Genomic DNA, 22,438 nt, shown 5'->3' on the forward strand with positions numbered 1-22,438 from the left:
ACTTGTGCAGGTCCAAGAAATCTACTCTTAGTACAGTGTTGTAGTACTGCATATCAATACAGTACTCAATGATTACTGTAGTACAGCATTGCCAGTAGACAGAGAGTATGTTTCGTGTACGTATGAGACTGGGAACTGTATTCATACCTACACAGTATTTCCAGTATCATCAGTATTTGACTTGATTTGTAGCCTTTGCAGAACTGAAAGATTACCACCACAAGTTGGAAGGGAACGTCTTCGTCAACACCGTTCTAGAAAACAACACCGTGAAACTAAAGCAAATACAAAGTCAAATCCTAGAAATCAGTGACATGTTCCAAAACGCCGACAGAGTGAGTTCATCCACACTGAGCGTCTCATCACATTCCTGGACGCACAACACAACGTGATCGTTCAACCGGAGCAGATAGATGCCCAGGTACATTGTCATCTGGGACAACGCAAGTTTCCACCGAGCTGCTCAGGTCCGCAACTGGTTGACCAGCCACGCTTTTGTTCTGTGTTTAGAACACTTTACAAATCCAACTTTGTGTATGTTGGGAAAAAAGAATAATTTCCAAACAACTTCAAGATAATGATCATAAAAGAAAGATAAATAGTGTAAATGATCAATGAATCCCCTCCGCTGGCTGACAGTAACCTTCATCTTCTGTTTCAACAACAGACATTTGAACGAACACAAACTGAATTTTGGAGAACGAAGGTCTCAGTTTGAGATATACAACTATATGTTCCTGCCTTGAATTGATCCTTTTCACTGTTAAAATCAGCCCAGCTGGTCATTCTCCTTCTTTCTAATGTACCTGTAGTGATCTGAAATACTTCAGTAGAGGTGATGAACTGCAATGAAAGCAGAATGAGCTCTGTTGTCACGTTAACACCTGTGTACAAACACTGACATGTCAGTGATGTGCAGCAGCAGCAGACAGGATGCAGTCCTCCATCTCCATGGTAACTGCCCGTTGCTCCTCGGCTCCGCCTCCCCTCCCCTTTGAAACTCAGCGGAAAACCACACGGCGGCCTTATCTGTCCGCCGCAGGGGCTGATGGGAGGTCTGAGGACCTGTTGGAAACCACGTGGCCCCCGTCTGATCTCACGGCTCGTCCTCGTTTGGCCTCGGCTGCATCAGAGCGCCACTTCTCCCCATGTTCACCAGAGGAAACACCGCTGCACACAATGCTTTTCCTCCCAGCTGCTGCTCTGTGCTGTCTGTGTTCAGGTGAGTGTTTCCAGCCAATCAGGAGGCGACAAAGTCAACCTTTAACAAACACTGGCACACTGACCTTCATCTGTCTGTCTGTCTCTCTGCAGCGCTGGTTGCCATGGCAGCAGAGCTGATTCAGGGTGATTTAACATTGACCAGGAGAGTTGGTGACAAAGTCTCCTTCAGCTGTGAAGGCACTGACCAGTGTGACAATGATTATGTACTCTGGTACCAGAAGAAAGACACAGAAACATTCACAATGATTCTTGATATTGATAAGAGTAATGGTGCCATATATTCAGGCTACAATCATCCTCAGAAAGATGATTTCTCAGCTGTGAATAAACAGAACGGCTTTGAGTTGGAGATCCAGAAGGTTAAACTCTCTCATTCAGCCACCTACTACTGCAGCTGTGGGAAGGATGATCTCCACAGTGAGAAATGATCCCTGCAGCCTGAACAAAAACCAACAGATGAACAGATGTCAAACAGTGTTTGTGACAGGAAGAGAGCAGGAAACCACAGCCCAGGTCCACATATTTCACCTCCATCTCAGCCAGAGTCACAGACGTACTGAGCTGAGGGCTTTATTTCATATTATATTCATTTATATTTGTATCAGATATTCCAGCAGGTTTATTGTTGTTCCTCACAGTGAGGACAAACTAGCAACACAGACGCACCATGATGGAACAAGATCAAGAGAAAACAATAAAAGCAGAAACTGAATAAGAACATCGTCCAGATGAAAGCGTAAAACAACACACACCTTTTATTTTTCAAAAGTGAAACTTCAGTCAAATGTTGTCTAATACAACAACAAACTTTGTTGTTCCAGATGAAGATTAAAATCCTCTGCTTTGTTCTGCTGCTGGAATAAAGTCCATTCCTCCCTCACAACACTAATGTGCTCTTAAAGAAAACACTTCCAGCAGCACTTGTTGTTGGACACCTTTCAGTAGATTTCACCAGATCATTTCCCTTTATGACGTTTTAAAAGACAAATCTTGGACACACGTCAGCTCAGGATTTTGCCCTTCGAGCAGCGGGTCATTAGGATGCTGATTTTGTTGCCACATTTGTCCATAAATGTCCTGCGGATGTTGTTGGTTCCCAGAGGATGAATCCTAACATTTATGGTGACCTCTTGACCTTTCCTCTAGCGCCACCATCAGGACAAAAGTGTATCTACACCAACACTTGATTTTGAATAAAGTCAGTGAGAACTTGAACGCTCCCCGGAGAATGAAAGACTTTGCACAAATCAATGTTTTTATATCAACAAAGGGTGAGATGACTTTGTGTCATCGAGGGCGGACTGGTCACTGGGAGGACCAGGAGGTTTCCCAGTGGCTGTTAAAACAAACTGATGCGATGAACAAACCAACAAACAAACAAACACGGCCACACAGGTAACATGTTAATACAGGTATCGTGTTCACCGTGTTCAACATCTTAGTTAGCAACGTGTTAGCATGCTAACATTTGCTCATTAGCACTGAACACAAAGTTCAGCTGAGGCCGATGGGAATGTCAAGTCCGTTTTATGTTTATAGTCCAATATCACAAATCACACATTTGCCTCAAGGGGCTTTACGGCCCGTACAGCGTACGACACCCTCTATCCCCAGAGCCTCGATTCAGATCAGGACAAAACCCCCAAAAAACACTTGAAGGAAGAAACCTCAGGACGAGCAACAGAGGAGGGATCCCTCTTCCAGGACGATGTTACAGCCTTATTCCAAAATGGATAAAATTCTTTTTATTTCTCAAAAATGTACACACAATAATACAAAATGAAAAATGTTTTTTAGACAATTTTGCAAATTTATTAAAAATAAAACACTCACATATCGCATGTACATAAGTATTCACACCTTTTGTAAATACTTATGTACCTTTTACTCAATACTTTGTTGAAGCACCTTTGGCAGCGATTACAGCCTCCAGTCTTCTTCTATGATGCTACAAGCTTGGCACACCTGGATTTGGGGAGTTTCTCCCATTCTTCTTTGCACATCCTCTCAAGCTCGATGAGGTTGGATGGGGAGCGTCGGTGCACAGCTATTTTCAGGTCTTTCCGGAGATGTTCAATGGGGTTCAAGTCCGGCTCTGGCCGGGCCACTCGAGGACATTCAGAGACTTGTCCCGAAGCCACTCCTTTGTCATCTTGGCTGTGTGCTTAGGGTGGTTGTCCTGTTGGAAGGTGAACCTTCGCCCCAGTCTGAGGTCCAGAGCGCTCTGGAGCAGGTTTTCGTCAAGGATCTCTCTGTACTTTGCTGCATTCATCTTTCCCTCGATCCTGACTGGTCTCCCAGTTCCTGCGGCTGAAAAACATCCCCACAGCCTGATGCTGCCACCACCATGCTTCACTGTAGGGACGGTATTGGCCAGGTGATGAGCGGTGCCTGGTTTCCTCCAGACATGACGCTTGACATTCAGGCCAAAGAGTTCAATCTTGGTTTCATCAGACCAGAGAATTTTGTTTCTCATGGTCTGAGAGTCCTTCAGGTGCCTACTGGCAAACTCCAAGCGTCATGTTCTTTGTACTGAGGAGGGGCTTCCGTCTGGCCACTCTACCATAAAGGCCTGATTGGTGGAGTGCTGCAGAGATGGTTGTCCTTCTGGAAGGTTCTCCTCTCTCCACAGAGGAACGCTGGAGCTCTGACAGAGTGACCATCGGGTTCTTGGTCGCCTCCCTGACCAAGGCCCTTCTCCCCCGATTGCTCATTTTGGCCGGGCGGCCAGCTCTAGGAAGAGTCCTGGTGGATCCAAACTTCTTCCATTTACGAATGATGGAGACCGCTGTGCTCTTTGGGACCTTCAGTGCTGCAGAAACTTTTCTGAACCCTTCCCCGGATCTGTGCCTAGATACAATCCTGTCTCGGAGGTCTACAGACAATTCCTTTGACTTCATGGCTTGGTTTGTGCTCTGACATGCACTGTCAACTGTGGGACCTTATATAGAGGACAGGTGTGTGCCTTTCCAAATCATGTCCAATCAATTGAATTCACCACAGGTGGACTCCAATCAAGTTGTAGAAACATTTCAAGGATGATCAGTGGAAACAGGATGCACCTGAGCTCAATTTTGAGTTTCATAGCAAAGGGTGTGAATACTTATGTACATGCGATATTTGAGTGTTTTATTTTTAATAAATTTGCAAAATTGTCTAAAAAACATTTTTCACTTCGTCATTATGGGTTATTGTTTGTAGTCTGTTGAGAAAAAAAAGAATTTAAACCATTTTGGAATAAGGCTGTAACATAACAAAATGTATGAATACTTTCTGGATGCACTGTACAGTTCATCCTGAGGGGACCATGAAGGTCTGAACCAAACTAAATGGTCATCCATCCAATAGTTGAGATATTTCAGTCTGAACCTAAAACATCGACCTGCTGGTGGCGCTAGATGGAAAGTCAACAAAGTGAATGAATGAAGTTAATCCTCTGGGGACCAAGAATGTCTGTACAAAGCTTCACGTCAATCCATCCATCCGTCCTTTGGTCCAGGTCCAATCCATCTGGACTAAAGTAGTGGAGCGACAGACATCCGTCCATAGAGCAACACTGCTAGTGTGTCTAAAAAGACAATAAAAGAAGAGACAGTCATGTTGATGTGAACATTAGAGCTGAAATATGATACTGGTTCATCATTTGGACTCGTTCACCTCAGCTGACACATTCAGCAGCAGGTTTCTGTATCAGTCTGTTTCACTGTGGGAGGATATGATTACTTGATCTTTGGCTCTGGAACTAAACTGTATGTAACAGGTAAGAACAAACATTCATTTTCCTTCAGTTGTTTTATTGAACAAGTTGAAAATGTGTTTTAATGAGTTTCTGCTGCTTCAGGCTTCACATGTTAGTTTGTTCATAATTAGTCGAGAGTTCTTGCAGCCATGCAGCTGTTGTTACATCAAAAAGGATGTTAAAATCTCACTGCACTACTCAACTTAGTCTTTATTTCTGCATCACATAAAACAGATTCATATAGAAAACGTATCATATTGACAAAGTTACAGTTAAAGTATCTGATATAATTCAGCGCCTTCTTTTGTTTTTGAAAATAACATAATATATGATATTAAACATAATTCAATATATGTCAGTAAATGTATTTTGACAAGCATTTACCATTTAACTTTAAATAGAGTACATAGGATAATTAATAAATACTTTTTAAATTGTAAAATGTACTTCATGACAGTTAAACAGACACTGAATATGATACTACAATAAATAGATATCATGCATTTTAATTTATATATTTCTATATATGATGTAGGATGATATATAATAACACACACACACTCACACACATACTGCATATTTGTATCTTAATATAAATATAAATAATATATGATGCTTAACATTCATTTCAACAACAAACATGTCTTGGAAATAATCTGGTGGAAAATATTATGAATTAGAAACTGCAGATATTGCAATTTCAACCCAACATCATGATAGTATATTATTTTATGTGACTTTTTCTGCATCACATAAAAAAATAGTCATTTCAGAGCTAAAAAAAAGTCTGATATTGTTAATATTACAAAGTGTAAAGATTTTTCATATAAACTCTTCATAATATTTTTTAAAAACAAGATGATCTGTGATGTGAAATCTATTTTATTATATGTTTACAAATGTATTTTGAAATGCATATAGTGATAAATATTGTCTATTGTATAGGATAATAAATATACTGCATACTTTTAACTGGTAACATGAATGTTATGATAATTATATTTCATACGATGGGAAATATGTTTTTAGCACAAGACATATTAATGCATTAATCATTTTACAGTAAATTGAATTAATTTACACTCATTTATATATTTGTATCAGATAATAAATGATGATGGATGAAAGCACACACACACACACACAAACATTTTAAAACACACTTACTACAAATGTTAATAGTGTAAGATACTTAACATCATTTCAAATATCTAATAGTAAATATTAATGTAATTTATTTGTCACTATACAAACATGCAGATATACTTGTATTTTAATGAATGTTGTAATATATATATTTAAATATGTATATACATATACATGGACGTATATATATGTGGAGTATATGGTGATACAAGTATAATACAACACATTATACACACTGTCACCACTTTAATGACATTTGTATTTTATATATATTAACGCTCCGCTGCTCCCATTTCTAAACCTTTTAATTTGTATTGTTTGTAATATCTGATGACATGTTTGTGGTGAATCCAATGAGGAGCTGAAGTTTGTATAATGCTGCAGTTTGTGGTGAGAACATACTTTCAGGAAGCAGAGCGAAAACAAATGTGATTATTTAACACCTTTAAATCAAGATCACTTCTTTGAAAATATCAGCGTGTGCACGAAGCTCTAAAGAAGCGTCACTGATGAGGCTGAAAGACCTGTTTTATTTTCATCTATATTCCTGAGCAGCATTTTGTTAAGTATGGAGTGGAAAAGGGTGGAAGTAAGGAACAACATGAAGACAATAACATGTATTCATACAAACATATTGTATGTTTTACACAAAGAGTGCAGAAAATGAGACAGCTGTCTGTTTTACAAGTGACTTCTTCCTGAGGTTGCAGCCACAACGAGAGTCCAGAACATGAAAATCATTTTTACATCATGAATATTCCAATACAACTTTTCTCACGTAAATGTTGGAAGTTTTTCACCTAACTGGTCAACAGAAATCCAACTTTCTTGGTGTTTTTATTCCGACCGGGAACATTAAAATATGCGGGTGGGAGGGACTTTATTTTTGATGAATACGTTATCGGAAGACTCCAATCTTCTAAAAAGAACCCAAAATAATAATATTAACCATCATAATAAGTTTAACCATAAAGAAGGAAACTCTTTTCCTTTCTATGAAGGCAACATTTGCACTGACGTTAACAAGAGATTCAATATTTTAGGACATTATTAGTAGGAATATTGTTGTAATATTATTAACAACTAAGAATGGACGTTACACATTGAAAAGAATTGTCAAGTCAGGTTTTGACTTTCACCTGTGACATATGATGACTTGACGTGATAGTTGTGTTTGATGTGAAGGTGAAGCCAGTACATGTAGTGGACTTTGTGCTGTATTGATGAGCAGTTTAGTGATCAGAGTCCATGTGGTCTCCAGGATCAGACTGAATGCAGTGCAGTGCTGTAGCTGCAGCTGTTGACTGTGTGAATGCGTGTCTGTGCTGCTTGTTGCTGCCGTCAAACTGCAGATGAGCCGGTAGTGGAGCCCGTGGTGAGCGTGTACCCAGCAGCATCCAGAGCCCACCTGGAGGGGAAGAGCTCCCTGCTGTGTCTGGCCTCAGCCATGTTTCCTCCACTGGTCCGGTTCTCCTGGAAAAGACGAAAGGAGAACGGTTCTCAGGTGGAGCTGCCCCCTGCTGAGGGAGAGCAGCTGGAGCTCAGAGAGTCGGGACGCACCGCCGCCATCTTGCTGATCCATCAGAGAGAGAACAGCACGTATAAATACCGCTGCTACGTCCAGCACGAGGGGCGCACAGTGGAGGCCCCAACAGAACAAGGTAATGAAGGCTTGGTGACTGTGTTCAGCAGTGATTCAGCTTCATGTGGAGACGCTGTCAAAGACAGCAGAGGAGCAGAGGACTGACCTTTCTTTTTCACTCCTTTTCTGTTTCAGAGCTTCCAGCTGCAGCAGCCTCCTGTCCTCCAGAGAGAGAGTCAGCAGTCCTGCCAGCTCTGCAGCAAGCTGACTGTAAGATCGCCTGCTGCCTCTCTGCATGGACAGCTGCCATGTTCTGCTGCAGTTAGGGCTGCGTATCAGTCTGTTCACTTTCTGCTCATCATTGAAAGATGTAAACATACGCTGCCTGACTCTGTTAGAGCGTCCAGCAACACAACTAATCCCAATGAGAGAGCTTTCACTTCACAATCTGACACGTTTAGAGGCGCTATACTAAATTTGGGGCTTTGAGGGTGCTATAAAAAGTTTGGGGACTATATCTCGAAGCTCCATTGTAAATATTTCTACATTAAGAATGAACGTAATGACTCTGTGTAAAGTGAAAGGCGTCTCTGGAAGTTGTGAACCCACTGAGAATCGTCACTGCAACAAAAATCGATGAATCCAACTCATAATAACTCGTGTTTCTATATCTGGACTCTTCATTTGATCCTTGAGTGACTTTAATTGTCATAAATTGTGAATCACAAAGTTAATTGTAGCTCTTAACTTGAAAAATCAGGAAATCAGATCCCGTTTAGGGCCCCTACAAAGCTCGGTCGGGCCCTGACTTGTTGTATTTAATAAGCTTTGAGCTTTCGTTCAGGTTGCAGCCGACCGCTGTCTTCATGTAGAGCTGGTTGTCCCGTCTGGAAAAGTCCAAGTTATGCTGAATAAGATCTGATGATATTCTGATGAAAGTTGCACAGTTGAAAAGACTGAAACAGTGTGGAGAGAAGAATGACCTGTCTGTCTGTCTGTCTGTCTGTCTGTCAGTGTCCTTCCAGTCTCAGTGCAGGGTGAAGCTGCTCTGCTTGCTGTACACAGTGCTGATAGTGAAGAGTCTGGTGTACTGCTGTGGACTCTCTCTGCTGAGGATCCTCAGAAACAAGGGACCGTCCACCGACTGCACACATGCTGACTGACTGTGTTCTGCTCGCCTTTTCTCACCATCACACCTCATCAGTTCATCTCATTGATCGCTTTGATCAGCAGTCATAAATGTCAAAAATATGAAATTGATATTTTTAGATTAGATACAGTCAATAGTTATATAACCACGTATATTTGCAGTTACTTTGTTTAATTCTGTGGTATTGTGTTATTTTGATGCTCTAGTCTAGTTCCACTTTTAATTGTGACTTGTGTAATAACAGAACATGAAGCTGAATCATTAGCTGTCTGCTGGATATTTTATTGTTTGTAATACTTTTTCTGTTCTCGTGTTTCTTTTTAAGACATTATGCAGAGTGTGGCAGGTTTGTCAGATTATTTCAGTGTAACATTCTCAATAAACTGAAAAATCACAGAGTCTGTGTTTTAGAAACCTCCTTGTTTTGATGGATTTCACTTTGGCTTCATAGCAAATAATCAGAGACAGAATCCACTTCATTGGCTTCATGTATGTTGACACCTACAAGTAATGACTGAGTGACTCTGGTTGTAAGTTGCTCTCAATATACTTTCAGACAGCGCCAACAACAAATGTACAGGAAGATATGAATATAAGCATACAGCTAAAGAAGGACAACAGAGCTAAACAAAGACAAGCAAACAGAAACATATAGCTATTATATACAAGTCAGTAGGTGTGGGTGTGCCACCAGGTTCAGTGCTGACCTCCTTTTATAATTGTGTCAGTGTGGATGTAAAACTCTACGCTGATGACTCTGTTGTTTACACACATGAACAAACAGCAGAGCGAGCTGCTTTGAAGCTACAACTGCTATAAAATGATCACACGGCGGCTCCATCAGTCGGGCTGAAGTTTGAATGTTGGCAAAATGATGTGTGTGTTTATTATTTCTGAACCACTGAAATAACTGTTACAGCTTTATCAAGATGAAATGGATTGGTTTACTTTTATTTGTTTTTACAGTGAAGCACTTTGTAACTTTGATTTGAAAGCTTCTTGGATCATCTCGGACTGAAGGGTATTGTGACGGCATTTTTCTCTGTTTTCTGATTGTTTCAAGACCAAACAGTTAATGGAGAAAATAATCAGCAGATTAACTGATAACAAAACTAATTGTTAGTTGCAGCCCTAAGTTGAAGCTTTTCTTTGCTATATATAATAACAGACTGAATATAATTTTGAGTTGGTCAGATAAAACAATTTGAAGACATCACATGCAGCTCAGAGGAGTTTTAATGAGCATTTGTCACGGCATTCTGGTATTTTAAAAACGATTAATCAGTTAATTAATAATGAAAGTCAAGTCATAAGTAGAAGAGTTATTAGTATTGTTAGGAGCAGCAGAAGCAGCAGCAGCCACAGTAGTTGTAGTAGTAGTGCCTGGTAATAGTAGTAATAGTAGCAGAAGCAGTAGTAGAGGCCTCGTGTGTGAGTCAGTGTGTCCTTACAGCCACTAGAGGGCAGCAGAGTGAAGGATCTGTTTTCCACAGTAACAGCAGTTCAGGAGTTGGAGCAGTATCAGTATTACAGTTTGTTTCTCAGTTGTTTACACACTAACATTGGTTCTTGAGACACAATGACCACAACCTGTCACTCATGTACCAACCCCCTGAACCAATTGTGATCAAATACAAGCACATTTCCTGCTTTACACTCGGGTCCACTGAGAACACTACATCCAGTTCTCTACATCTGGAACAATCTTCATGAATAAAATCTCTCGTGTTCACATGGAACACACTGACATTCAAAATGTGAAACTTAACACATGTTGCACAATAGTTCAAATAGCAATCAGAGGTTTAGCAATTAAAGGGCCACAGGTGAGGCATAGCAAGAGGAGGAGGAGGAGGAGGAGGAGGACAGGGAGGAGTAAGACCAAGGACAGCCATAATCTCTGATGAGATTCGGGCCACCATGGTCTAACAATGAGGGAGGCTGGGCAGAGAGTACGATCAAACTTGTGCAGGTTCAAGAAATCTACTCTTAGTACAGTGTTGTAGTACTGCATATCAATACAGTACTCAATGATTACTGTAGTACAGCATTTCCAGTAGACAGAGAGTATGTTTTGTGTATGTATGAGACTGGGAACTGTATTCATACCTACACAGTATTTCCAGTATCTCCAGTATTTGACTTGATTTGTAGCCTTTGCAGAACTGAAAGATTACCACCACAAATTGGAAGGGAACGTCTTCATCAACACGGTTCTAGAAAACAACACTGTGAAACTAAAGCAAATACAAAGTCAAATCCTAGAAATCAGTGACATCTTCCAAAACGCCGACAGAGTGAGTTCATCCACACTGAGCGTCTCATCACATTCCTGGACGCACAACACAACGTGATCGTTCAACCGGAGCAGATAGATGCCCAGGTACATTGTCATCTGGGACAACGCAAGTTTCCACCGAGCTGCTCAGGTCCGCAACTGGTTGATCAGCCACGCTTTTGTTCTGTGTGTAGAACACTTTACAAATCCAACTTTGTGTTTGTTGGGAAAAAAGAATCATTTCCAAACAACTTCAAGATAATGATCATAAGAGAAAGATAAATAGTGTAAATGATCAATGAATCCCCTCCGCTGGCTGACAGTAACCTTCATCTTCTGTTTCAACAACAGACACTTGAAGATCGAACACAAACTGAATATTGGAGAACGAAGGTCTCAGTTTGAGATATACAACTATATGTTCCTGCCTTGAATTGATCCTTTTCACTGTTAAAATCAGCCCAGCTGGTCATTCTTCTTCTTTCTAATGTACCTGTAGTGATCTGAAATACTTCAGTAGAGGTGATGAACTGCAATGAAGCAGAATGAGCTCTGTTGTCACGTTAACACCTGTGTACAAACAGTGACGTGTCAGTGATGTGCAGCAGCAGACAGGATGCAGTCCTCCATCTCCATGGTAACCGTCCGTTGCTCCTCGGCTCCGCCTCCCCTCCCCTTTGAAACCGCCGACTTAGCGGAAAACCACACAGCGGCCTTATCTGTCCGCCGCAGGGGCTGATGGGAGGTCTGAGGACCTGTTGGAAACCACGTGGCCCCCGTCTGATCTCACGGCTCGTCCTCGTTTGGCCTCGGCTGCATCAGAGCGCCACTTCTCCCCAGGTTCACCAGAGGAAACACCGCTGCACACAATGCTTTTCCTCCCAGCTGCTGCTCTGTGCTGTCTGTGTTCAGGTGAGTGTTTCCAGCCAATCAGGAGGCGACAAAGTCAACCTTTAACAAACACTGGCACACTGACCTTCATCTGTCTGTCTGTCTCTCTGCAGCGCTGGTTGCCATGGCGGCAGAGCTGATTCAGGGTGATTTAACATTGACCAGGAGAGTTGGTGACAAAGTCTCCTTCAGCTGTGGAGGCACTGATCAGTGTTACGATGATTATATGTACTGGTACCAGAAGAATGACACAGAAACATTCACAATGATTCTTGATATTGATAAGAGAAATGGTGCCATAGATTCAGGCTACAATCATCCTCAGAAAGATGATTTCTCAGCTGTGAATAAACAGAACGGCTTTGAGTTGGAGATCCAGAAGGTTAAACTCTCTCATTCAGCCACCTACTACTGCAGCTGTGGGAAGGATGATCTCCACAGTGAGAAATGATCCCTGCAGCCTGAACAAAAACCAACAGATGAACAGATGTCAAACAGTGTTTGTGACAGGAAGAGAGCAGGAAACCACAGCCCAGGTCCACATATTTCACCTCCATCTCAGCCAGAGTCACAGACGTACTGAGCTGAGGGCTTTATTTCATATTATATTCATTTATATTTGTATCAGATATTCCAGCAGGTTTATTGTTGTTCCTCACAGTGAGGACAAACTAGCAACACAGACGCACCATGATGGAACAAGATCAATTCAATTCAATTCAATTCAATTTTATTTATATAGCGCCAAATCACAACAAAGTCATCTCATGACACTTTACAAAATAGAGCAGGTCTAGACCGACTCTTTATAATGTTATTACAGAGACCCAACAGTTCCCACCATGAGCAAGCACTTTGGCGAAAGTGGCAAGGAAAAACTTCCTCTTAAGAGGCAGAAACCTCGAGCAGAACCAGACTCTAGGTGGGCGGTCATTTGCTTTGACCGGTTGGGTTTGAGAGAGAGAGAGAGAGAGAGAGAGACAGAGACAGAGAGATAGATGTAGAGACAGAGATAGACAGACAGACAGACAGACAGACAGGTAGGCAAAGATGTATGGCAACAGTAGAAATAGCTGTAATATTAGCTGAGATTAATAATAGCAGCTTTAATAGTAACAGACCTACGACTAAACATAATAACTGTAGTGATGAGAGTCAGGCAGGCCCATGGCAGCAGCACCCAGGCGTACCAGGACCACGATCCACAGCGACCTACGAGTCGACAAAGCACAAAGAAACTCCAGGGAAGAAATAAAGTTAGTAACATGCATTGGAGGGAGATGAATGTGCAAAGATGAGGAGGGAGAGGAGGAAAGCTCAGTGCATCATGGGAAGTCCCCCAGCAGTGTAGGCCTATAGCAGCATAACTAGGGGCTGGTCCAGGCAGGCCTGAGCCAGCCCTTAACTATAAGCGTTATCAAAAAGCAAAGTTTTAAGCCTACTCTTAAAAGTAGAGAGTGTGTCTGCCTCCCGGACCCAAACTGGGAGCCGATTCCACAGGAGAGGAGCTTGATAGCTGAAGGCTCTGGCTCCTGTTCTGCTTTTGGAGACTCTAGGAACCACAAGCAACCCTGCACTCTGGGAGCGGAGTGCTCTAGTGGGGTAATAGGGTACTATGAGCTCTTTAAGATATGATGGTGCCTGACCAGTAAGAGCTTTGTAGGTGAGGAGAAGGATTTTAAACTCTATTCTAGATTTTACAGGGAGCCAGTGCAGAGAAGCTAATACAGGAGAAATATGATCTCTTTTCCTGGTTCCTGTCAGTACACGTGCCGCAGCATTCTGGATCAGCTGGAGAGTCCTCAGGGACTTATTGGGACAGCCTGATAATAAGGAATTGCAATAATCCAGCCTAGACGTGACAAATGCATGAACTAATTTTTCTGCATCTGTTTGAGACAGGATCTTCCTGATGTTTCAATGTTACGGAGGTGAAAGAAGGCAGTCCGTGAAGTTTGTTTTACGTGGGAGTTAAAGGACATGTCCTGATCAAAGACAACTCCGAGATTCCTCACGGTGGCGCTGAAGGCCAGGGCAATGCCATCTAGGGTAACAATATCCTTAGATACTGTGTTTCTTAGGTGTTCAGGGCCGAGAACAATAACTTCTGTCTCATCCGAGTTCAACATCAGATGATTGCAGGTCATCCAGGTCTTTATGTCCTTAAGGCATGCTTGAAGCTTGGCTAACTGATGAGGTTCTTCTGGCTTGATCGATAAATATAGCTGGGTATCATCCGCATAGCAATGAAAATGTATGGTGTGTTTTCTAATAATATCCACTAAAGGAAGCATATATAAGGTGAATAGTATTGGTCCAAGCACAGAACCTTGTGGAACTCCATGACTGACTTTGGCGTACATGGAGGATTCATCGTTAACATGTACAAACTGAGATCGATCTGATAAATACGACTTAAACCAGCTTAGTGCGGTCCCTTTGATGCCAATTAAATGTTCCAGTCTCTGTAATAGGATATGATGGTCAATGATGTCGAATGCAGCACTAAGATCTAACAAAACAAGTATAGAGACAAGTCCTTTGTCTGATGCAGTTAGAAGGTCATTTGTAACTTTCACCAGTGCTGTCTCTGTGCTATGATGAGCTCTGAAACCTGACTGAAAGTCCTCAAGCAACTTATTGTCATGTAGAAAGTCACACAGCTGGTTGGCGACTGCTTTCTCAAGAATCTTGGAGAGAAAGGGAAGGTTAGATATAGGTCTGTAGTTGGCTAAAACCTCTGGATCAAGAGTGGGCTTTTTAAGAAGAGGTTTAATTACAGCTACTTTAAAGGACTGTGGTACGTAGCCTGTTAATAAAGACAGATAGATCATGTCTAGTAAAGAAGTGCTTACTAAAGGTAAAACTTCTTTGAGCAGCCAGGTTGGGATGGGGTCTAAGAGACAAGTTGATGGCTTAGATGAAGAGATAGTTTTAGTAATTTGGTGAAGGTCAATGGGAGAAAAGCAATCTAAATATACATCAGGTTTTACAGCTATTTCTGAGATTCCTGTGTTTGAAGGTAAGGTACTACCTGAAGACAGGAGGTGATCAATTCTGTCTCTAATAGTTAGACTTTTATCATTAAAGAAGCTCATGAAGTCATTACTGCTGAGGGTTATAGGAATACATGGCTCCATAGAGCTGTGACTCTCTGTCAGCCTGGCTACAGTGCTGAAGAGAAACCTGGGGTTGTTCTTGTTCTCTTCTATTAATGTTGAGTAATAGGCTGCTCTGGCTTTACAGAGGGCCTTCCTATAAGTTCCAAGACTATCTTGACAAATTAAACGTGAGTCCTCTAGTTTGGTGGAGCGCCATTTCCTTTCAAGTTTCTGCACTGTTGTTGGGTGTTATACCATGGAGCCGACTTTCTTTGTTTTATTATCTTCTTTTTAAGAGGGGCAATGGAGTCAAGTGTCAGTCGCATTGAGCCTGCAGCACTGTCAACAAGACCGTCCATTTGGGAGGGACTAAGGTTAGCAAAAGAGTCCTCAGTTGTATTGAGACATGGCATTGAATTTAATGCCGATGGAATCACTTCCTTAAATTTAGCTACAGCACTATCAGACAGATATCTGGTGTAGACTTTTTTGCCTAATGGCGTGTAGTCCAGTAATAGGAATTCAAAAGTTATTAAATACTGGTCCGATAACAAAGGATTCTGTGGAAAGACAGTTAGATGTTCAATTTCAAGTCCATATGTCAGAACCAGGTGGAGGGTGTGATTAAAACAGTGAGTGGGTTTCTGTACCCTCTGACAGAAGCCGATCGAATCCAACAAAGAGATAAATGCAGTACCAAGGCTATCCTTATCAACGTCCACATGAATATTAAAATCCCATACGATAATGACTTTGTCTGTTTTAAGGACTAAACCTGATAAAAACTCTGAGAATTCAGATAAGAATTCAGAGTATGGACCTGGAGCGCGATAGACTATAACGAATAAGACTGGCTTCAGTGTTTTCCAGGTTGGGAGTGAGGGACTCAGAACGCGGCTTTCGAATGAGTTATAATCCAGTTTAGGTCTAGAGTTCATCAACAGGCTTGAGTCAAAGATGGCTGCAACTCCACCTCCTCGGCCGGTGCCTCAAGGGATGTGAGTATTAGTATGACTGGGCGGAGTGGATTCATTCAGGCTGATCAAGAGAAAACAATAAAAGCAGAAACTGAATAAGAACATCGTCCAGATGAAAGCGTAAAACAACACACACCTTTTATTTTTCAAAAGTGAAACTTCAGTCAAATGTTGTCTAATACAACAACAAACTTTGTTGTTCCAGATGAAGATTAAAATCCTCTGCTTTGTTCTGCTGCTGGAATAACGTCCATTCCTCCCTCACAACACTAATGTGCTCTTAAAGAAAACACTTCCAGCAGCACTTGTTGTTGGACACCTTTCAGTAGATTTCACCAGATCATTTCCCTTTATGACGTTTTAAAAGACAAATCTTGGACACACGTCAGCTCAGGATTTTGCCCTTCGAGCAGCGGGTCATTAGGATGCTGATTTTGTTGCCACATTTGTCCATAAATGTCCTGCGGATGTTGTTGGTTCCCAGAGGATGAATCCTAACATTTATGGTGACCTCTTGACCTTTCCTCTAGCGCCACCATCAGGACAAAAGTTTCTCTACACCAACACTTGATTTTGAATAAACTCAGTGAGAACTTGAACGCTCCCCGGAGAATGAAAGACTTTGCACAAATCAATGTTTTTATATCAACAAAGGGTGAGATGACACTCTCTATCCCCAGAGCCTCGATTCAGATCAGGACAAAACCCCCAAAAAACACTTGAAGGAAGAACCTCAGGACGAGCAACAGAGGAGGGATCCCTCTTCCAGGACGATGTTACAGCCTTAATCCAAAATGGATTAAATTCTTTTTATTTCTCAAAAATTTACACACAATAATACAAAATGAAAAATGTTTTTTAGACAATTTTGCAAATTTATTAAAAATAAAACACTCACATATCGCATGTACATAAGTATTCACACCTTTTGTAAACACTTATGTACCTTTTACTCAATAATTTGTTGAAGCACCTTTGGCAGCGATTACAGCCTCCAGTCTTCTTCTATGATGCTACAAGCTTGGCACACCTGGATTTGGGGAGTTTCTCCCATTCTTCTTTGCACATCCTCTCAAGCTCGATGAGGTTGGATGGGGAGCGTCGGTGCACAGCTATTTTCAGGTCTTTCCGGAGATGTTCAATGGGGTTCAAGTCCGGCTCTGGCCGGGCCACTCGAGGACATTCAGAGACTTGTCCCGAAGCCACTCCTTTGTCATCTTGGCTGTGTGCTTAGGGTGGTTGTCCTGTTGGAAGGTGAACCTTCGCCCCAGTCTGAGGTCCAGAGCGCTCTGAAGCAGGTTTTCGTCAAGGATCTCTCTGTACTTTGCTTCATTCATCTTTCCCTCGATCCTGACTGGTCTCCCAGTTCCTGCGGCTGAAAAACATCCCCACAGCCTGATGCTGCCACCACCATGCTTCACTGTAGGGACGGTATTGGCCAGGTGATGAGCGGTGCCTGGTTTCCTCCAGACATGACGCTTGACATTCAGGCCAAAGAGTTCAATCTTGGTTTCATCAGACCAGAGAATTTTGTTTCTCATGGTCTGAGAGTCCTTCAGGTGCCTATTGGCAAACTCCAAGCGGGCTGTCATGTGCTTTGTACTGAGGAGGGGCTTCCGTCTGGCCACTCTACCATAAAGGCCTGATTGGTGAAGTGCTGCAGAGACGGTTGTCCTTCTGGAAGGTTCTCCCATCTCCACAGAGGAACGCTGGAGCTCTTTTAGAGTGACCATCGGGTTCTTGGTCGCCTCCCTGACCAAGGCCCTTCTCCCCCGATTGCTCATTTTGGCCGGGCGGCCAGCTCTAGGAAGAGTCCTGGTGGATCCAAACTTCTTCCATTTACGAATGATGGAGACCGCTGTGCTCTTTGGGACCTTCAATGCTGCAGAAACTTTTCTGTACCCTTCCCCAGATGTGTGCCTCGATACAATCCTGTCTCGGAGGTCTACAGACAATTCCTTTGACTTCATGGCTTGGTTTATGCTCTGACATGCACTGTCAACTGTGGGACCTTATATAGAGGACAGGTGTGTGCCTTTCCAAATCATGTCCAATCAATTGAATTCATTATGTCATTATGGGGTATTGTTTGTAGACTGTTGAGAAAAAAAAGAATTTAATCAATTTTGGAATAAGGCTGTAACATAACAAAATGTATGAATACTTGTATAATAGTTGAGATATTTCAGTCTGAACCTAAAACATCGACCTGCTGGTGGCTCTAGATGAAAAGTCAACAAAGTGAATGAATGAAGTTAATCCTCTGGGGACCAAGAATGTCTGTACAAAGCTTCACGTCAATCCATCCATCCGTCCTTTGGTCCAGGTCCAATCCATCTGGACTAAAGTAGTGGAGCGACAGACATCCGTCCATAGAGCAACACTGCTAGTGTGTCTAAAAAGACAATAAAAGAAGAGACAGTCATGTTGATGTGAACATTAGAGCTGAAATATGATACTGGTTCATCATTTGGACTCGTTCACCTCAGCTGACACATTCAGCAGCAGGTTTCTGTATCAGTCTGTTTCACTGTGGGAGGATATGGACACTGGATCTTTGGCTCTGGAACTAAACTGTATGTAACAGGTAAGAACAAACATTCATTTTCTTCAGTTGTTTTATTGAACAAGTTGAAAATGTGTTTTAATGAGTTTCTGCTGCTTCAGGCTTCACATGTTAGTTTGTTCATAATTAGTCGAGAGTTCTTGCAGCCATGCAGCTGTTGTTACATCAAAAAGGATGTTAAAATCTCACTGCACTACTCAACTTAGTCTTTATTTCTGCATCACATAAAACAGATTCATATAGAAAACGTATCATATTGACAAAGTTACAGTTACAGTATCTGATATAATTCAGAGCCTTCTTTTGTTTTTTGAAAATAACACAATATATGATATTAAACATAATTCAATATATGTCAGTAAATGTATTCTGACAAGCATTTACCATTTAACTTTAAATAGAGTATATAGGATAATTAATAAATACTTTTTAAATTGTAAAATGTACTTCATGACAGTTAAACAGACACTGAATATGATACTACAATAAATAGATATCATGCATTTTAATTTATAAATTTCTATATATGATGTAAGATGATATTTAATGACACACACAGACACACTCACACACATACTGCATGTTTGTATTTTAATATAAATATAAATAATATATGATGCTTAACATTCATTTCAAAAAACAAAACAAACATGTCTTGGAAATAATCTGGTGGAAAATATTATGAATTAGAAACTGCAGATATTGCAATTTCAACCCAACACTATGATAGTATATTATTTTATATGTGACTTTTCCATCAATAACATTTTATTTTATATTATATAGCTGTCTTTATTCATATTTGACATGTAATAAAAGCAAATTACTGTTGTATTGATTTCTTTTTTAGTGGTTAGAGTAAAATATATGATCATAAATCTATATTACACTTTACATAATGCAATCATTGAAATGACAATTAAAATTTAAATGATGGGAAAATTTGTAATTCTTTATAAAATGTATATTAACCCTAACATGGGAATAATATTATATTAAATTATAATGTATTCAGTATTATTGTTTTATATGAGTTTTATTGAGTCTTTCTGTCATATATCTGAGCATATTGTGTTAACTGTGTTATATATGAAAATTAAAAAAGTAAAAAATGTGAAATTACTGATGCAGTGGTTTGTTAGTGGTTAGTGTAAAGTATATGGTGTTCAATATATAATGTGTTATACATGTTGTTATCTTGAAAATGACAATTGCATTTCATGTGAAGGTAAATATGACCTTTATTATAATATGTAAATTAACATTAATACAGACAACGATTCAATGTTAAAGGGACACATTTCATGATTATATTAAAATTATTTTGTACTACATATATAGATGAAGCCAGTACATGTAGCGGACTTTGTGCTGTATTGATGAGCAGTTTAGTGATCAGAGTCCATGTGGTCTCCAGGATCAGACTGAATGCAGTGCAGTGCTGTAGCTGCAGCTGTTGACTGTGTGAATGCGTGTCTGTGCTGCTTGTTGTTGCCGTCAAACTGCAGATGAGCCGGTAGTGGAGCCCGTGGTGAGCGTGTACCCAGCAGCATCCAGAGCCCACCAGGAGGGGAAGAGCTCCCTGCTGTGTCTGGCCTCAGCCATGTTTCCTCCTCTGGTCCGGTTCTCCTGGAGAAGACGAAAGGAGAATGGTCCTCAGGAGGTGCTGCCCCCTGCTGAGGGAGAGCAGCTGGAGCTCAGAGAGTCGAGATGCACCGCCGCCATCAGAGTGATTGATCTGGACGCTCTCTCCACGTATAAATACCGCTGCTCCGTCCAACACGAGGGGGGCACAGTGGAGGCCCAAACAGTGGTGGCCCAAACAGAACAAGGCCAGCACGAGGGGGGCACAGTGGAGGCCCCAACAGAACAAGGTAATGAAGGCTTGGTGACTGTGTTCAGCAGTGATTCAGCTTCATGTGGAGACGCTGTCAAAGACAGCAGAGGAGCAGAGGACTGACCTTTCCTTTTCACTCCTTTTCTGTTTCAGTGGTTCCAGCTCCAGCAGCTTCTCTCCAGTCTCAGTGCAGGGTGAAGCTGCTCTGTGTGCTGTACACAGTGCTGATAGTGAAGAGTCTGGTGTACTGCTGTGGACTCTCTCTGCTGAGGATCCTCAGAAACAAGGGACCGTCCACCGACTGCACACATGCTGACTGACTGTATTCTGCTCGCCTTTTCTCACCATCAGACCTCATCAGTTCATCTCATTGATCGCTTTGATCAGCAGTCATAAATGTCAAAAATATGAAATTGATATTTTTAGATTAGATACAGTCAATACTTATATAACCACGTATATTTGCAGTTACTTTGTTTAATTCTGTGGTATTGTGTTATTTTGATGCTCTAGTCTAGTTCCACTTTTAATTGTGACTTGTGTAATAACAGAACATGAAGCTGAATCATTGGCTGTCTGCTGGATATTTTATTGTTTGTAGTACTTTTTCTGTTCTCGTGTTTCTTTTTAAGACATTATGCAGAGTGTGGCAGGTTTGTCAGATTATTTCAGTGTAACATTCTCAATAAACTGAAAAATCACAGAGTCTGTGTTTTAGAAACCTCCTTGTTTTCATGGATCTCACTTTGGCTTCATAGCAAATAATCAGAGACAGAATCCACTTCATTGGCTTCATGTATGTTGACACCTACAAGTAATGTGACTCTGGTTGTAAGTAGCTCTCAATATACTTTCAGACAGCGCCAACAACAAATGTACAGGAAGATATGAATATAAGCATACAGCTAAAGAAGGACAACAGAGCTAAACAAAGTCAAGCAAACAGAAACATATGGCTATTATATACAAGTCAGTAGGTGTGGGTGTGCCACCAGGTTCAGTGCTGACCCCCTTTTATAATTGTGTCAGTGTGGATGTAAAACTCTACGCTGATGACTCTGTTGTTTACACACATGAACAAACAGCAGAGCGAGCTGCTTTGAAGCTACAACTGCTATAAAATGATCACACGGCGGCTCCATCAGTCGGGCTGAAGTTTGATTGTTGGCAAAATGATGTGTGTGTTTATTATTTCTGAACCACTGAAATAACTGTTACAGCTTTATCAAGATGAAATGGATCGGTTTACTTTTATTTGTTTTTACAGTGAAGCACTTTGTAACTTTGATTTGAAAGCTTCTTGGATCATCTCGGACTGAAGGGTATTGTGACGGCATTTTTCTCTGTTTTCTGATTGTTTCAAGACCAAACAGTTAATGGAGAAAATAATCAGCAGATTAACTGATAACAAAACTAATTGTTAGTTGCAGCCCTAAGTTGAAGCTTTTCTTTGCTATATATAATAACAGACTGAATATAATTTTGAGTTGGTCAGATAAAACAATTTGAAGACATCACATGCAGCTCAGAGGAGTTTTAATGAGCATTTGTCACGGCATTCTGATATTTTATAAACGATTAATCAGTTAATTAATAATGAAAGTCAAGTCAAGTCATAAGTAGAAGAGTTATTAGTATTGTTAGGAGCAGCAGAAGCAGCAGCAGCCACAGTAGTTGTAGTAGTAGTGCCTGGTGATAGTAGTAATAGTAGCAGAAGCAGTAGTAGAGGCCTCGTGTGTGAGTCAGTGTGTCCTTACAGCCACTAGAGGGCAGCAGAGTGAAGGATCTGTTCTCCACAGTAACAGCAGTTCAGGAGTTGGAGCAGTATCAGTATTACAGTTTGTTTCTCAGTTGTTTACACACTAACATTGGTTCTTGAGACACAATGACCACAACCTGTCACTCATGTACCAACCCCCTGAACCAATTCTGATCAAATACAAGCAC

At 41.2% G+C, this 22,438-nt stretch overlaps 2 protein-coding genes and 2 pseudogenes across 2 annotated transcripts; 2 read left to right on the plus strand and 2 right to left on the minus strand.

Moving 5' to 3' along the window:
• Window positions 1–1,179: 1,179 nt before the first annotated feature.
• LOC139296729 (immunoglobulin lambda-1 light chain-like) lies at window positions 1,180–9,226 on the plus strand. Its single transcript, XM_070919212.1, has 7 exons — window positions 1,180–1,222; window positions 1,315–1,620; window positions 3,458–3,463; window positions 4,937–4,984; window positions 7,462–7,770; window positions 7,887–7,961; window positions 8,706–9,226. The coding sequence occupies exons 1-7, from the start codon at window positions 1,180–1,182 to the stop codon at window positions 8,852–8,854; spliced, it is 936 nt and encodes a 311-aa protein (XP_070775313.1). The 3' UTR covers window positions 8,855–9,226.
• LOC139296268 (uncharacterized) lies at window positions 3,375–4,124 on the minus strand (annotated as a pseudogene).
• Window positions 9,227–11,945: 2,719 nt separating the features above from the next.
• On the plus strand, window positions 11,946–21,188 carry LOC139296851 (immunoglobulin lambda-1 light chain-like). The gene is made up of 5 exons (XM_070919406.1): window positions 11,946–12,031; window positions 12,124–12,450; window positions 18,628–18,675; window positions 20,163–20,528; window positions 20,645–21,188. The coding sequence occupies exons 1-5, from the start codon at window positions 11,989–11,991 to the stop codon at window positions 20,809–20,811; spliced, it is 951 nt and encodes a 316-aa protein (XP_070775507.1). The 5' UTR covers window positions 11,946–11,988; the 3' UTR covers window positions 20,812–21,188.
• LOC139296269 (uncharacterized) lies at window positions 17,418–18,058 on the minus strand (annotated as a pseudogene).
• Window positions 21,189–22,438: the final 1,250 nt, after the last annotated feature.

This window comes from Enoplosus armatus, chromosome 14 (genome assembly GCF_043641665.1).
Source record: "Enoplosus armatus isolate fEnoArm2 chromosome 14, fEnoArm2.hap1, whole genome shotgun sequence".
NCBI lineage: Eukaryota > Metazoa > Chordata > Actinopteri > Centrarchiformes > Enoplosidae > Enoplosus > Enoplosus armatus.

Coding starts and splice junctions, on each gene's coding strand:
- LOC139296729 (XM_070919212.1), top strand. CDS start 1,180: ATGCTTTTCCTCCCAGCTGCTGCTCTGTGCTGTCTGTGTTCAG. Junction 1,223..1,314: donor TCTGTGCTGTCTGTGTTCAG/GTGAGTGTTTCC, acceptor GTCTCTCTGCAG/CGCTGGTTGCCATGGCAGCA. Junction 4,985..7,461: donor AACTAAACTGTATGTAACAG/GTAAGAACAAAC, acceptor GTCAAACTGCAG/ATGAGCCGGTAGTGGAGCCC.
- LOC139296851 (XM_070919406.1), top strand. CDS start 11,989: ATGCTTTTCCTCCCAGCTGCTGCTCTGTGCTGTCTGTGTTCAG. Junction 12,032..12,123: donor TCTGTGCTGTCTGTGTTCAG/GTGAGTGTTTCC, acceptor GTCTCTCTGCAG/CGCTGGTTGCCATGGCGGCA. Junction 20,529..20,644: donor GGAGGCCCCAACAGAACAAG/GTAATGAAGGCT, acceptor TTTCTGTTTCAG/TGGTTCCAGCTCCAGCAGCT.